This window comes from Cebus imitator, unplaced genomic scaffold, assembly GCF_001604975.1.
Source record: "Cebus imitator isolate Cc_AM_T3 unplaced genomic scaffold, Cebus_imitator-1.0 Scaffold381, whole genome shotgun sequence".
In the NCBI taxonomy this organism is placed as follows: domain Eukaryota; kingdom Metazoa; phylum Chordata; class Mammalia; order Primates; family Cebidae; genus Cebus; species Cebus imitator.
The window spans coordinates 1,094,004-1,107,108 of record NW_016107696.1 but is presented as its reverse complement, the minus strand read 5'-3'; the positions used below and the strand labels follow the sequence as shown (position 1 = coordinate 1,107,108).

The 13,105-nt window shown below is 36.7% G+C and overlaps 1 protein-coding gene and 1 long non-coding RNA gene across 9 annotated transcripts in view; one reads left to right on the top strand and one right to left on the bottom strand.

Moving 5' to 3' along the window:
- Positions 1 to 13,105, top strand: part of LOC108288667 — a 29,771-nt gene that overhangs the window by 7,272 nt on the left and 9,394 nt on the right. The window contains exon 5 of the long non-coding RNA XR_005196738.1: positions 326 to 438. This is a non-coding gene — a long non-coding RNA (uncharacterized LOC108288667). The remainder of the gene's footprint in view (positions 1 to 325; positions 439 to 13,105) is intronic.
- ASB15 (ankyrin repeat and SOCS box containing 15) overlaps positions 1 to 13,105 on the bottom strand; it is a 37,619-nt gene that overhangs the window by 18,303 nt on the left and 6,211 nt on the right. For 6 of the 8 annotated variants that reach the window (XR_005196737.1, XM_017507653.2, XM_017507651.2 and 3 more), the window contains exons 2-8: positions 10,578 to 10,650; positions 8,147 to 8,277; positions 7,610 to 7,740; positions 5,731 to 5,839; positions 4,076 to 4,128; positions 3,850 to 3,981; positions 2,612 to 2,770 (exon numbers count right to left, since the gene is read on the bottom strand). Coding sequence is in view for 7 of the 8 variants with exons in the window: in XM_017507653.2 (XP_017363142.1) it covers positions 2,612 to 2,770; positions 3,850 to 3,981; positions 4,076 to 4,128; positions 5,731 to 5,837 (451 nt within the window). In the remaining variant the exon portion in view is untranslated. Of the gene's footprint in view, positions 1 to 2,611; positions 2,771 to 3,849; positions 3,982 to 4,075; positions 4,129 to 5,730; positions 5,840 to 6,991; positions 7,134 to 7,609; positions 7,741 to 8,146; positions 8,278 to 10,577; positions 10,651 to 13,105 lie in introns of all 8 variants that reach the window. The other 2 variants (XM_017507644.2, XM_017507643.2) reach the window with 2 other exon arrangements.

The window sequence follows — 13,105 nt, the reverse complement described above, 5'->3', positions numbered from 1 at the left end:
TTTTTAAAATATATTATTTCCAAATATTAATTCTATGTAAATTCTGATAACTTAATGATAGAGTTCCTTTCCTACACCTTAGATATTGCCAGCATAGAGAATGAAACCAACATATGCAACTTTGAAATGCATGTAAATGTTTACTGCTCCATTATAGGCCTTAAGCATTAAAGAAAAATTTAAATGAAGCCAAAAGAAAACAAAGGAGTGCTAATCATGGCTTAGTTGTCCTTTAAAAATAAGTGGATTGAAACTAACAAGTAGATAATAATTTTCTGTTTGCAAAGTGAAGCAGTATACAATTCTGTCCCTTTTCTTTTTGCAGAAATTCAAGGTGATCTATAGAAACAACACAGATGTTGTTGCAAATACTCTGTGGCATATTCTGGCCTTTACATAATACAGGTCACATTACTAGTGGTGAGTCAACACCCACAGGTACGTCTTCTGTTTAATGTCTGTAGAGCCTGCTCAGGAAAAGAGTTCTGGTTTATTTATGAAAAGTGTCATGTTACTGCGATTTAAAGGCAGTCTAAAACATATCCAGAGACTATGATTTGTTTTTCAGTATTTGTGCTTCCCCTTTTCCTTTTAACCACAGAAGCCCCAAGTATTTAGCTGGCCACAGACCATCCAGGTAGGCACTAAATGTCGCGGCCTCCCTCTGGCATCCCTTGCTCCAAGCTGTGTCATTGTGACAAAATCTGACCTGATGAGATATGAGTGGAAGGGCCATGTGCACTGTCCAGGTCACCTTTTTAAATTGAAGATGCTTTCCTAGGGCTTCCTCTTTCCTCCATCCTGCTGCCTGGAAAATTATGACATTGGGAGTAACCTAGGAAGCACACTGTAATGTTGATACAGCCACCCTGACAACTGTGGGCCACCCTGCAATGTGTGTCAGAGAAATGACTTCTTTCTCTTTAAGTCATTCTTTTTTGTTTGCTTTGTGTATCCGTTTTTGGTTTTTGTTGCAGATTTGTCTGTATTCTAAGTATATGGATCAGATTGCTTTTCCCATCTTATCTGAATTTGTCAAGGCTGAAAGCTCTGACATGGGGCAAGAGTAGGTAAGAAGGAACCAGGCCAAACTGACACCGCACTGTGGCGACACTTTTCATAGAGCAAGGTGTATCGGGGCAGAATACCTGCCTAGGAGTCTTCCACGCCTCTGTCTGCTAACGTTCCCCTATACATCCATCAAGACAATCCAACAGCAAGGTTCTCTGAAGGCTTCACAGATTCACTACTTTTTTATTCTCCCAATTTAGTTTAAATATATACTTAATTATAGCATTTATAACACGAATTTTCCATTTAAATTACATCTAGCTCTTCTCCTGGACGTTGAGAGGAGGAAGATTAATCCATTCATCTTTATATCCACACTGCCCAGACAGCCTCTGGCTTAATGTGACTTCTTAATATATGTTTGTTGCGTTGATATTGTTGAATCAGTGCCATCATATATAAATGTTTTACTAATGTTCATGATTTATCCAAGTTTGCTTAACAATATTCAGGTCTTTTTAATATTCAAGTTGTTTAGGTTGGTTGGTTATTTATTTATTTAGTGATTCCTCACTGAACAGGAGCTGTGATGGTTCTTAACTAGCTATGACTTTTAATGTATTCCTCTGTGATTGCTGGTAAATAATCTTACGTTCTCTCCTCCCTCTCCTCCTGTCCCTCTTCCCTCTCCTCCTCCTGCCACACACAGACAACTTTATAATGGCTCTCCCTTCTTGAGCATCTATTACATGTGAGAGCTTTTATGTATTTTTTTCTCTAATTTTTAATCACAATTCTGCATGGTAGGTGTTGTATTTCCATTTTATACATGAGAAAACTGAGGCCCATGATTGCAATTCACAGCTAAGATTTAAACCCACTGATCTCATGTGCGAATACCAAATTCTGACTTCATCACCTATGTCCCTAAGAGAAAGGAAATGTTATCTTTGGGTCATTTGGAGTTAATCTTATCTCTCTCTGCTTTCACAAACAGACTTGCCAATTCTTACTGTTGAACAAATAGCAGGATATACAAGACAGCCAGTGAATGTCACCTTCAGAGTTCCCATTGATCCTTTGTTGTGTCACAGTGTACCCCTCTATACACTGTATGTATGCTGTATTTATACAGCACAGGAGCCATGGGCTGTATCTGTGTGCTCAGAATCTGTGGGCTCCCCTTCCTTCCAGCTTGGCCTGATCAGTCTGACGTGAACTTGATGTCTCTCTTTAGAATCTTTTTCCATCTCTTGCTTCTGGCTATATATTACACATGCAACCCTCCTTACACCTGGATCCTACCTAGAGAATATTCCTTTAAAATTGGTATCTCTGGCTTCATAAAACTAATTGAGATCCCTCCTGGTTAGTTGCAGTCTCTACAACCGGATACTGAAGGATATAGCCATCTTTCATATTTGACATCCTTGTGGAACAGGAAAACAAAATCACAGGACAGAAGACACGGGGTTAGGCAAGTAGCTCAGGGAATAGAAGGAACTGAGATCACAATTTTAGCCATTATATGGTGGTTTCCAATAAATACTTATTATTTGTTTCAAACTATAAAAGCTCTAGAAAAAAAAAAGTCATTTACCAATCAGAAGGGGGGTCTCTCCTTTGTCATTTTTGGTGTTGGGCCATACTCCCTTTTCTAGTAAAGTTCTTACATTTTCCACCAGACCAGCTTTGACTGCCAAAGTCAAGGGTGTTTCTCCATCACAGGTCTTGAATTCCCAGAGTGTCTTATAGGATGCTGTGACATGAAAGCATTATGTTGAAAAGTAGAAAATACTTACTTACAGGATATCCCACAAATCAGAGCAACCTAATATGATACACATCAGATTGAGCAAAGTCAATGGAGGAAAATGAAAAGACTTTGACAAAAGTTTACCAAATGAGGATAAAGTAAATGCACATGGACTTCCTAATCAAATTGACAGCTAGAAAAGCAAAATCTGTTTCTAGCTGCTTTTTTGAAAATGGCACGCTAAGTCTCATTTCTTGATACATTACAAAACAATGCTTCAGTCCTTCATATTATTATTTATATTGTAACTGAATTTTTTTTTTTTTTTTGTCAAATGAAGTCTCTGAATGTGGGAATGAGAATGTACTTGAATATAGGTATCACTGTGGGAAAATGATCCTCAACATTATCTATATCTGTCTGTCTAGCTGTCTAGCTTTCTAGATGGCTGGCTAATTATCAAGTATCTATGGTTCTCTCCCAGAACATAGAGCTGTCATGCAGCAGTGAAAGTTGAAAGGGCACTCTCAAAGTGTTCTGTAAGATGCTGAGATATGAAAACACTGTGTTAGAACATAAAAGTTATTGTTAATATTTAACACTAGCTTGATTTACCACAATATTTTTTAATGCTTATGTTATGAAAACATCAATGTAATATAAAGACAAATATTGTCAGTACTCCCTGCTGCAGTATATCAGAATCATTTGGAAACTGTTAACTCAAGAGATAGTTCAAAATGAAAAAATTTAAATTGACTTCCAAAAGAAGAGTTTTATATATGACTCAATTAATTCATGATATATACAAAATTTTATCACCTTTTTGTGATAACCACATCTTTCCACCAACCTGTGTCTTATTCACAGGTAAAAGGATTCAAAAGGTAAAACCCGAATGTCAAAAAAGTGCTGATTTTTGTACTCTGAGTTTAAAACATAGATGCTGCCTTTTTCAAATTCCAAATAATATTTTAATCTGTTTTTTCTTTCTGCTAGTTATGTTCATGGAAAACACTTATAACATCAACATACCAACATTCTTGCTCTGGTTTGGTCAAACAAGTTTTATGTTCTCTTACCATCCAGAACAGTCTCAAGTATTTGTTGAATGGGTTGGACAACAGCTTCATGCAATGGAAACCATCCTTTTTCATCAGCTTCATCCATTGCGTATTTATATTTTACATACTCCTGTAGCTCAAGAATGTGACCTAAATTAAACACATGGAATGATAACTAATCTCTGTTTTTGCAAGGTGGAATCTCCAATTCATCCCACTGTAGATAGATAGTACACCCATTTACCTTGTTTTATGGCCTCCACAAGTTTTCTGTTTTGACCGCTTAGGGGTACAAATCTATGCAATAAAGAAAGATCATATTTATACTAGTAATATATTTCAAGGAACCAAACATTTTAATTTATATTGAATTTTTAAACTTAATAATCAAGATCCAAAGGAGATGCATACAACTGATTTTATCTACTTAAAAAAGTAAATGTATGGGAGTCAGATACAGAGTTTATTTATGACGCATTGATATAAGAATATTAGTGAAGATGGCAAAGTACAAGATTACGATGCTATCTCTGAGATATCTCAAAGCAATAAAAAAGAAGTAAACAATTGGAGTCAGAGCCAGAAGGGCTAGGTTCAGATCATAGCCTGATTGTGTGATTCTGGGGAGGCCAATTAGCCTTTCTGGGCATGGGTTCTTCATCTGCAAAATGATGGACTTAAAAGAAAGATCTCTAGGGCTTTTTCCAATTATAAAAACTCTATGCTCAAAAAATGTTTATTGCTTTGAACTTAACAATTGCTAATAAGATACTTACTTGGGAGCTTTTGGTCTAAACTACATATAAGAGTTTTAGAGTTTTAAATCAACTATACCACAAGTGAAAACATGCAGGGCATTTACTAAACAAACCCCCAATCACTGGCCCAGCAGTTCATGATTTAAACCCTCATGAAAGCTTTCTGGTGTGTGTATTTATTAAGCGGAAAGAAGGAATTCCATAACAAATTTACTTAACTCTGTTAAGCAGAAACATCTGCTAGCGTACCAGGGTTGTGAATGCCTTCCAGGAAGCTCTAAGGTTCTAAAGCTTGTTGGAGATAAGGGAGAAATTTCAGACCAGAAATTTAAATGTACTACGTCTATTTTTTAAAAGCTCAAAAGCAACAATTTTCGAACACTGGATCTATTCAAAAGTACGACTAAATTCCAGAATACAAGATTTTAAATACTATAACAAAAAGTAAAAGTAAATTAGTTTATTTCTTTCAGACGTATAATGCATGTTTTTTAAGAAAGAAATTTACATTTGTAGTTTTAGACTCAGTAACTCCAGCCTACATAATGCATCAATGTTATGCATATTTTAATTTATTAATTCTTGTCATTTGGATAGTAATGAAATAGGTGGTAGTTTATATATTACTTTGTCATATAAAAAGTCCACAACTCTCTCTCATTCATTAACTAATAGGCTAGGTGACTTAGCATTATTCTTCATATTTTAAACATATAAAAATGGAATATGTTACTTATAAAGGGTTAGCTGAATCAGTAGCAGAATGAGCTCTAGAATACAGACCTCTGTATACCAACCTGTCTATGTATTGGTTGTATAAACTGTACTTGCAAATATGTTCAAACTACTCATTGCCTTTTTTGAATCCATATTAATTTAGAAAATAGGCAATTCTGTACCACCGAATTCGTCTAGGAATTTTCCACATATGGTTTTTCCTGTTTCCACAGGAGGTGAGAATTTGTGGAAGATCAGATTACTAAAACTTATGCACAGTGGCCCTTGGAAAGCTGCTAGATTCCCATCAGAAAGGAAAGGTCAATTTCCTAGAGGAGGAATTAGGAAATGGTGTTTATTTTATCTTACAACAAAATGAATGCCATAAATAAAGTTCGCTGAGGATAGTTGATTTAAATACTACCTTTCAGGATAAAGTACAGTCTTGCTGGCTTCAATGGATTCTTGAATACTTAGCTGAATATCATAACTTGTAAGATGGTCTTCATCGGGGTCATCAGTAGTATCCATTCCTGTGTATAATTTTGAAAGAGACAAGTTCTTAACAAATGACCCAAAACAGCACATAGAGTTAACATCAAAAATGCATGTTGAAAAACTAAAATGCATTTTTCTTTTGCTAGTTAACAAATACAAATGCAGGTAACATTTTAATCCACATTACATGTGAGTCCACTTTATTAACTTAAATGGTCTAACTGTTGAAACTTTTAATAACCTGCCTTTGAGCATTTTCACTTTCTAACTTTTGACTTTTTTTTCAATAATGACTGTAGTTGGGCTTATAAGAATTCACTTTTTCCTGAGTTTCTGATTGATACCAATTTTGGTCTACCAGTTTTCTCAGAGAGTGTGTACATAGCATATTAAAAGCTTACAAATCGACACAATGAGGATAAGATGGATAGTGGCTGTAATGGAGAAGAGTCATCCTTTTACATGCCTTATAAACCAGCGATGGCCAGCTGCAAGTCCTGACTGGTCTCCTGGTAAGGACCATTTAAACTCCATCCATAGACCAGAAACCAGCCCTCCTATAGAGTCCCCATTCACTCCCTTATCAGTTCTATTACAAGCCCTGCTCTTGACTGGCCCATCTCCCTGAAGATAATACAGAAAAATGTAGATTGTTCTTCATTTGCTTATTTCTCCCAAATATCAAATTAGAAGAATGAATTTACTATTTTACTCTTTACTATTTGAATTTACTATTTACTATTTGAATGAATTTACTATTTTACTATTTACTATTGAATCAATTGCTTTATCTTATTTAGAGAGGAAATTTAGTAAATATAGAAATCAAAATATTTCTGTAACTGAGTTGACTGGCAAATACAAGCCTTTTATAGTCTCTATATGAAATTTTATTTTATAGTATGTCTTCTCAAGGAGAGGGAAACAAAAGAGTGTTCTGCAGGCAATTTCCAAAACATAGTTGACACATTTTTTACCTCTTCTCATTCTTCTCCAAGGCTGGATAATCTCAAACTTTATACCCGCTAACAGCCAAGGCCTCTAACCTGTGGACAGACTGTGCATGAACTCAACGGCAATATTACGATTTAGTTGTTCATTGTTCTATAGCAGTAGCCTTAATATCACCTCAGAAGAAAAGGTATAGAATAGTGCCAGTGTTCAGAGACCACACACGAGATAGTCACCATGCTCCACCAGGAACGTTCCCTCACACTGTGGTATCTCAGTCTCCTTAAAAGGCACCCTAGGGATCTTATTCACCAAGTAGATGTAAATGGTATTTTGCTTTTCATTTACTGTTTATTTAGTCATTGTCTGTCTCCTCTCCTTAGAATGTAAAAGCAGGGAATTAGTCTATGCCCTCAGTGCCAAGAGAAGCATCATCTCCTGGTTCATTTTCTCTAAATATTTGTTGAATGAATGAATGAATGAATGAGCACTGAAACATAATCCAGGCTCTTCTTTGTTCTCAGAAGTGACCGTTTCCTTTGGATATGGAGTTGTTGTGTTTATCAACTAAACAAATTTGATTGTTCACTCTGTACCTGGTTTCATTGTCTCTCTTTTGTTCTTTTGTATCATATTCCTCTTCATTCATGAGGCCATCCCAGCTTCCCCCACCCATGGCTCGCACTGTATCAAGGCTGGCACAAGACAGTCCTCCTATGGAAGCCCTTGGTGTAATTCTTCAGTTCCTCTCCAGCCGTCTTCATCTGTGAATATCTCCTCTTATGTAATATTTTTCCAATGTCTGGGTTTATACTCAACTCATTCTGCATTTGCCTTACAAGTTCTTTACATACTTGTGCTTGTGTTTTCACTTGGACCATTAGTTTTCTGAGGGGAAACAAAATCTCTTCTCGTTTTTCTTTCTACCTCTTCCCTCTGTTCCTACTCCTTGTCAACTATAGCAAACAGCTGCTCTCAGTGGTCACTGGAATAAAAGTTGTTGACTCATTACTAGCAGACAAGCACTGAGTTCGTCAGCCAGCACCAGTAGATGACAAAGTTCAACCCGTGGCCTTGCCTGCTGACTTTTTCGGTGATATTACTGAGGTGGCAGGGGGATTGTATGGCTCTGGGATTAGTAAGAGGATACGGAGCCTTTCACCTGTTTAAATCACCAGATTAAACTAACCCTGTCTGAAATTTGGGCTTTCAGTGTATGAGATAGCACAGGCTTCACAGAGAACTGAGCCGGCCTATGTAAAGTTTTTTATTTTAATGGTTTTTTTTTTTTTTTTNAATTTTTAACTACTATCACAAAGGAAGTTACCGAGGTTCTTAACTGTTTTGTATCTCTAATGAGGGTAGGGTGAAAACGATGGGAACACTCTTACTATGCAGAACAACTCCAATTCAGCCCAGGTGTCTTCAGCCTTTTCCTGAAAGGTTGGGATGAAGTGAAGATCTACATGGAGGAGTACTAAGGTGCCAGACAGCCGGTCACAGGAGCATTACTGGAATAGACCTAAAGACATCAAGACACAATGATAAAGGCAAGAGGAGAGTAACTGATTTGTCCAAACCACACATCTAAAGTATCTAGGACTCATCTCACCTGAGGGCCAGGAATAGTTTATGGGAAATGGTTTATATAAAGCACCATTCAGAAGCATGAGGAAAGGCCAGACAGACAATATTCTGACATCTTTAAGATCTATGTATGGGTGTCCCACTTCTCAGTCTAGAGAAATTGATTTCTTTCTTTTTTTTTTTTGTGATGGAGTTTTGCTTTTTTGCTCAGGCTAGAGTGAAATGGCATGATTTTGGCTCACTGCAACCTCCATCCCAACAGGTTCAAGCAATTCTCCTGTCTTAGCCTTCTGAGTAGCTGGGATTATAATCACCTGCCACCATGCCCTGCTGATTTTTATATTTTTAGTAGCAACAGGGTTTCACCATGTTGGGCAGGCTGGTCTTGAACTCCTGATCTCAGGTGATCCACCCGCCTCAGCCTCCAAAAGCGCTAGGATTATAGGCCTGAACCACCACTCCCAGCCTAGAGAAATTGACTCTTAATAATAATTTGCCATTTAATATTCAATCTTCTTCCAGGGAAGACCGCTAGAGAAATCATTTGTTCTCCATAAGTAGCTGATTTACAAAGTAACTGATACAATCATATTTTACAATCAGCCTCTTCATTTAAAGTACTGGTTAACCTTGCCTAGGGTCATGAAAACATTTGATGAAAGCTATGGATTCTCCCTTCAGAGGGACACCCATCCACTCCAAATTTTGCATGCAATTTTAGGGAACTTATGGAATCTCAGAGATTTTTTTCTGTTCTCCTGGTAAAGAACCACTGAATTAAGGATCCCTAAATGCTAAATGCCAAATATATTCCTCAATTATCAATAAGTGTTAGTTTATTTTACAGATAGGCTAAGTTAAATCCTTAATTCAGTTAGTGAGAAAAGGGAAAGTTTGGTTATCATGTAAAATTTTTAATACATTTGGCAATAGTAGTAATAATCATAAGTTATCAAGTGCTTGCTTAGTTTCAAGCACTGTGTAAAACATTTTGTATATACTACCTTGTTTTAAATCCTCATTCCAATTCTATAAATTACAGGTATTACAGATTCAAGAGGTTAAAAGACCCACCAAATGTCCTAGAACTAATAAGTAGACTCTGGACCAGGCAGGCATACCTTCACTTTTAAGGTCTTTCAGAAGTTAGAGGAAAATATCTCACAGTGTGTTGCCTTTAAAAGAAAACACCGTGATCTTGCTTTTAACAGCCAGCTTTTGATGACAATCGCTTCCAAAAATAAAAAATAGCTTCCAGGGACACATAAATCTTTTTCTTTGACTCCATGCAATAAGGCTTTATGTTACTTAGGGTGGTCTGAGGTGTCCTAAGCTTACCTTCATTCTGTACTTTTTGCCTTGGAGTCTAAACATCATGGTCTAAACCACAGAATCAACATATCAGTCTGTGCCTGACTGATGTGGTCAGGAGGTTGGTAATGTTGCAAGGTATGATGCTGGAGTGAACATGAGCATACGACACCTCTTTGCCTCGGTTTTGCTATACTGCCTCCAAACCATGATCTGAGCTAATGCCTTCCTGTAAAGGTAGTTGATAAATTTTTGACACCCATAGGAGCTTCCTTTGAAATACAGTAGCTCCCACAGCACAGAACCAAGGTTCTTCATTTCCCTTAACAAGGATGAATACAACTTTGTTCCTCGTGAATTGTTTAGTTGGTTTACTCCTGCTTACATACAGATCTGTTTACCCCATCTACCCTCACACTCTGTCTTGGGCATCACAAAATTAAAACCATCTCTATGAGTCCTAAGCAAGGCTGGCCTTGAGAGTATGCAGAGTGGACAGTTGCTTCCACAGTGCAATGAAGGGCTCTGTGTCCATAAATAACACACTGCCCCTAGCACCTGTCACATCAGTGTCATTCTATTGCATCAGCAAGAGATTCTGTCCTTTAGGGCCTATTGTTCCATCTTCCAGTGTCCCTTTTAAAATTTAGATAGCAACATATTGGCTCCTAATTTAGAACCAAGATCTCTTGGGATAGTTACTGGAGTACCTACCATGAGGCTGGGAACATGGCAGAAAGTCTAAGGCCAGGTTCTAGTGGGGGGTGATAAGAAGGGACAAGAAAAGGGCATTCAGTAAAATTTGGTTTTCTTTAAGATTTTATCCAAGGCCAGCCCAGATAGAAACCCTGGGGTTCTAAAGGAGATATAAGTTTCTGCTGTGTGGAATGGGGGACACTGATGCCATGAGAATTCTTCTTTTACCTTGAAACTGCAGTGGTTCTTGAGTGTTGAGCTTATCTACTGGAGGTCCCTGAGAGAATCATCAGGATTTATCCTATCAGAGGGATGGCAAAAGTTAAAAGATATTTTCTTGGTTTTTTTTGTGTGTGTTTTTTTTTTTTGGTACTGTCAAAAAAATACAGTTGTCATATACAAAACAATGCTAATTCTCATTTTTATGTACTTTGATCATTTATCTGCATACTTTTAAAGATGTGGAGAAATAAGTAAACAAAACAAAATTCTGTTACAACTTTGCTTTTTATTTGGTGGCTGAACACTTATTTTTTAAGAATTGCATAGCTCAAAGTGGCAAATCATGTGAATGGATTCGTTAGGATGATTTAAACAACAGAATCAACTAGTCCCCCAAAAATTTCAGAGAGACGTGTAACTCTGTCAGAATTAGGTTTTATCCCACAGTCACAGGTAACTTTTACTTACAAGCAATAAGTTACAGCAATTCCTTCTTTATGGTATTTGCTTTTTCTACTAGAGAGAAATCCTATGCGTGATGCGGGGAACCAGATCAGTTTAAGTAGCATCTTTCTTAACAGCACAGTATGTTCTTTTGATAAATTGAAAACATGCACACACACAGATGAACAATCTTAGTACAAAAAACAAATGCTACTTTTATGTTACTTCAAAGAAACACAACTCACCATTTTAGAAAAAGATATAAAAGGCAAAATGGTCTGTAGAAACTAAACATGATATCTGGCATGTGCTAAAAATTCAGGATTTACTAAATAAACAAACTATTATTAAACAAACACAACTCTTAAAATTAGCCTTGTGTTTCCTCTATAGGTCATGGATATATTTTTGCTGAATTCTCTTCAAATTTTGTGGCTTCACGGATTGATGCTTATTTTCTACGTAAATATACTAATGATAGAACCTGTTTACTAGGTTTTCTTATCTCTAGTTTCATATTACAAAAGCAAAAACTTTTAATGAACTTAGTATTAGGACTAGTAAAAATAAAATAAAAGCAATAAGAAAAAATAGAGAAAAAAGAAATTTTTGCTATTGATTTCCAAGTCAGATTTAATTAGAACTTTGGGAAGATGCATGTTAGCTTTTGAGGACTACACTCACAATGGTTTAGAAAGGAGTTTAGACTCACAGACTCGTGGGTGTCTAGAGTAAAACTTACAGAATAACAGACTAGAGTAAGATAGGCCCATAAATATACAACTTATTAATATACGTGCCCTGATCACAAGTTAGTATGATAAAATGATTTTTAAATCCCTATCCTTTGTCTGTAATTCTACATCTAGGAATCTGTCTTATAGAAGTAATCAGAAGGCCAGGCTTGGTGGCTCTCGCCTGTAATCCCAGCACTTTGGGAGGCTGAGATGGGTAGATTGCCTGAGCTCAGGACTTTGAGACCAGCCTGGGAACATGGTGAAACCTCATCTCTACAAAGAATACAAAAATTAATCAGATGTGGTGATGTGCATCTGTAGTACCAGCTACTTGGGGGGGCTGAGGCAAGAGGATCGCTTGAGCCTAGAAGATCGAGGCTGCAGTGAGCCAAATTCATGCCACTGCACTCCAGCCTGGGTGATTAATCAAGACTCTGTCTCAAAAACTAAGTAAGTAAGTAAATAAAAGAAATAATCAGAGATGTAAAAAAAGATGTATATGTAAGAATGTTTATCTCATCTGTTTAAATTGTCAAAATATTAGAAACAACATAAATGTCCCAAAATGGGAAATTTGTCTAAGACATTATCATACACATAAAAAATGTAATACTATACAGTTATTAAAATTCATGTACTTGGCTGGGCGCTGTGGTTCACGCCTGTAATCCCAGCACTTTGCGAGGCCAAGGCAGGAGATCGAGACCATCCTGGCCAACACGGTGAAACCCCATCTCTACTAAAATACAAAAAATTTCCCAGGCATGGTGGTGCGTGCCTGTAGTCTCAGCTACTCAGGAGTCTGGGTCAGGGGAATTGCCTGAATCCAGGAGGCAGAGATTGCAGTGAGCTAAGAGTGTGCCACTGTACTCCAGTCTGGTGACAGAGCGAGACTCTGTCTCAAAAAAAAAAATTTTCATATACTTGAAAGAATATTTAATGTTCTATGTAAAGTGTCAGTTTAAGTATGATGTTTATTTAACCAAATATGACTAACCACTTTTAAGAAACTAAGACGGATTTTTCTCCCAACTTTATTGAAATATAGTTGACAATTAAAATTATATATATTTACCATGTACAACTTGATGATTTGACATGTATACATTGTGAAATATTCACCACAAATCAAGCTAAGTAAACTATCCATTCTCTCACATAGTTTATCCTTTCCTGGGGTGCAGCCATTGTAACAAGCAGTATGAAGCTTTCTCAAAAATTTAAAAATAGAACTACCTTATGATCCAGCAATCTCACTTCTGGGTATATATTCAAAGGGATTGAAATCACTTTCTCACAGAGATATATGCAGTTCCATATTAGTTGCAGCATTATTTACAGTAGTCAAGATAT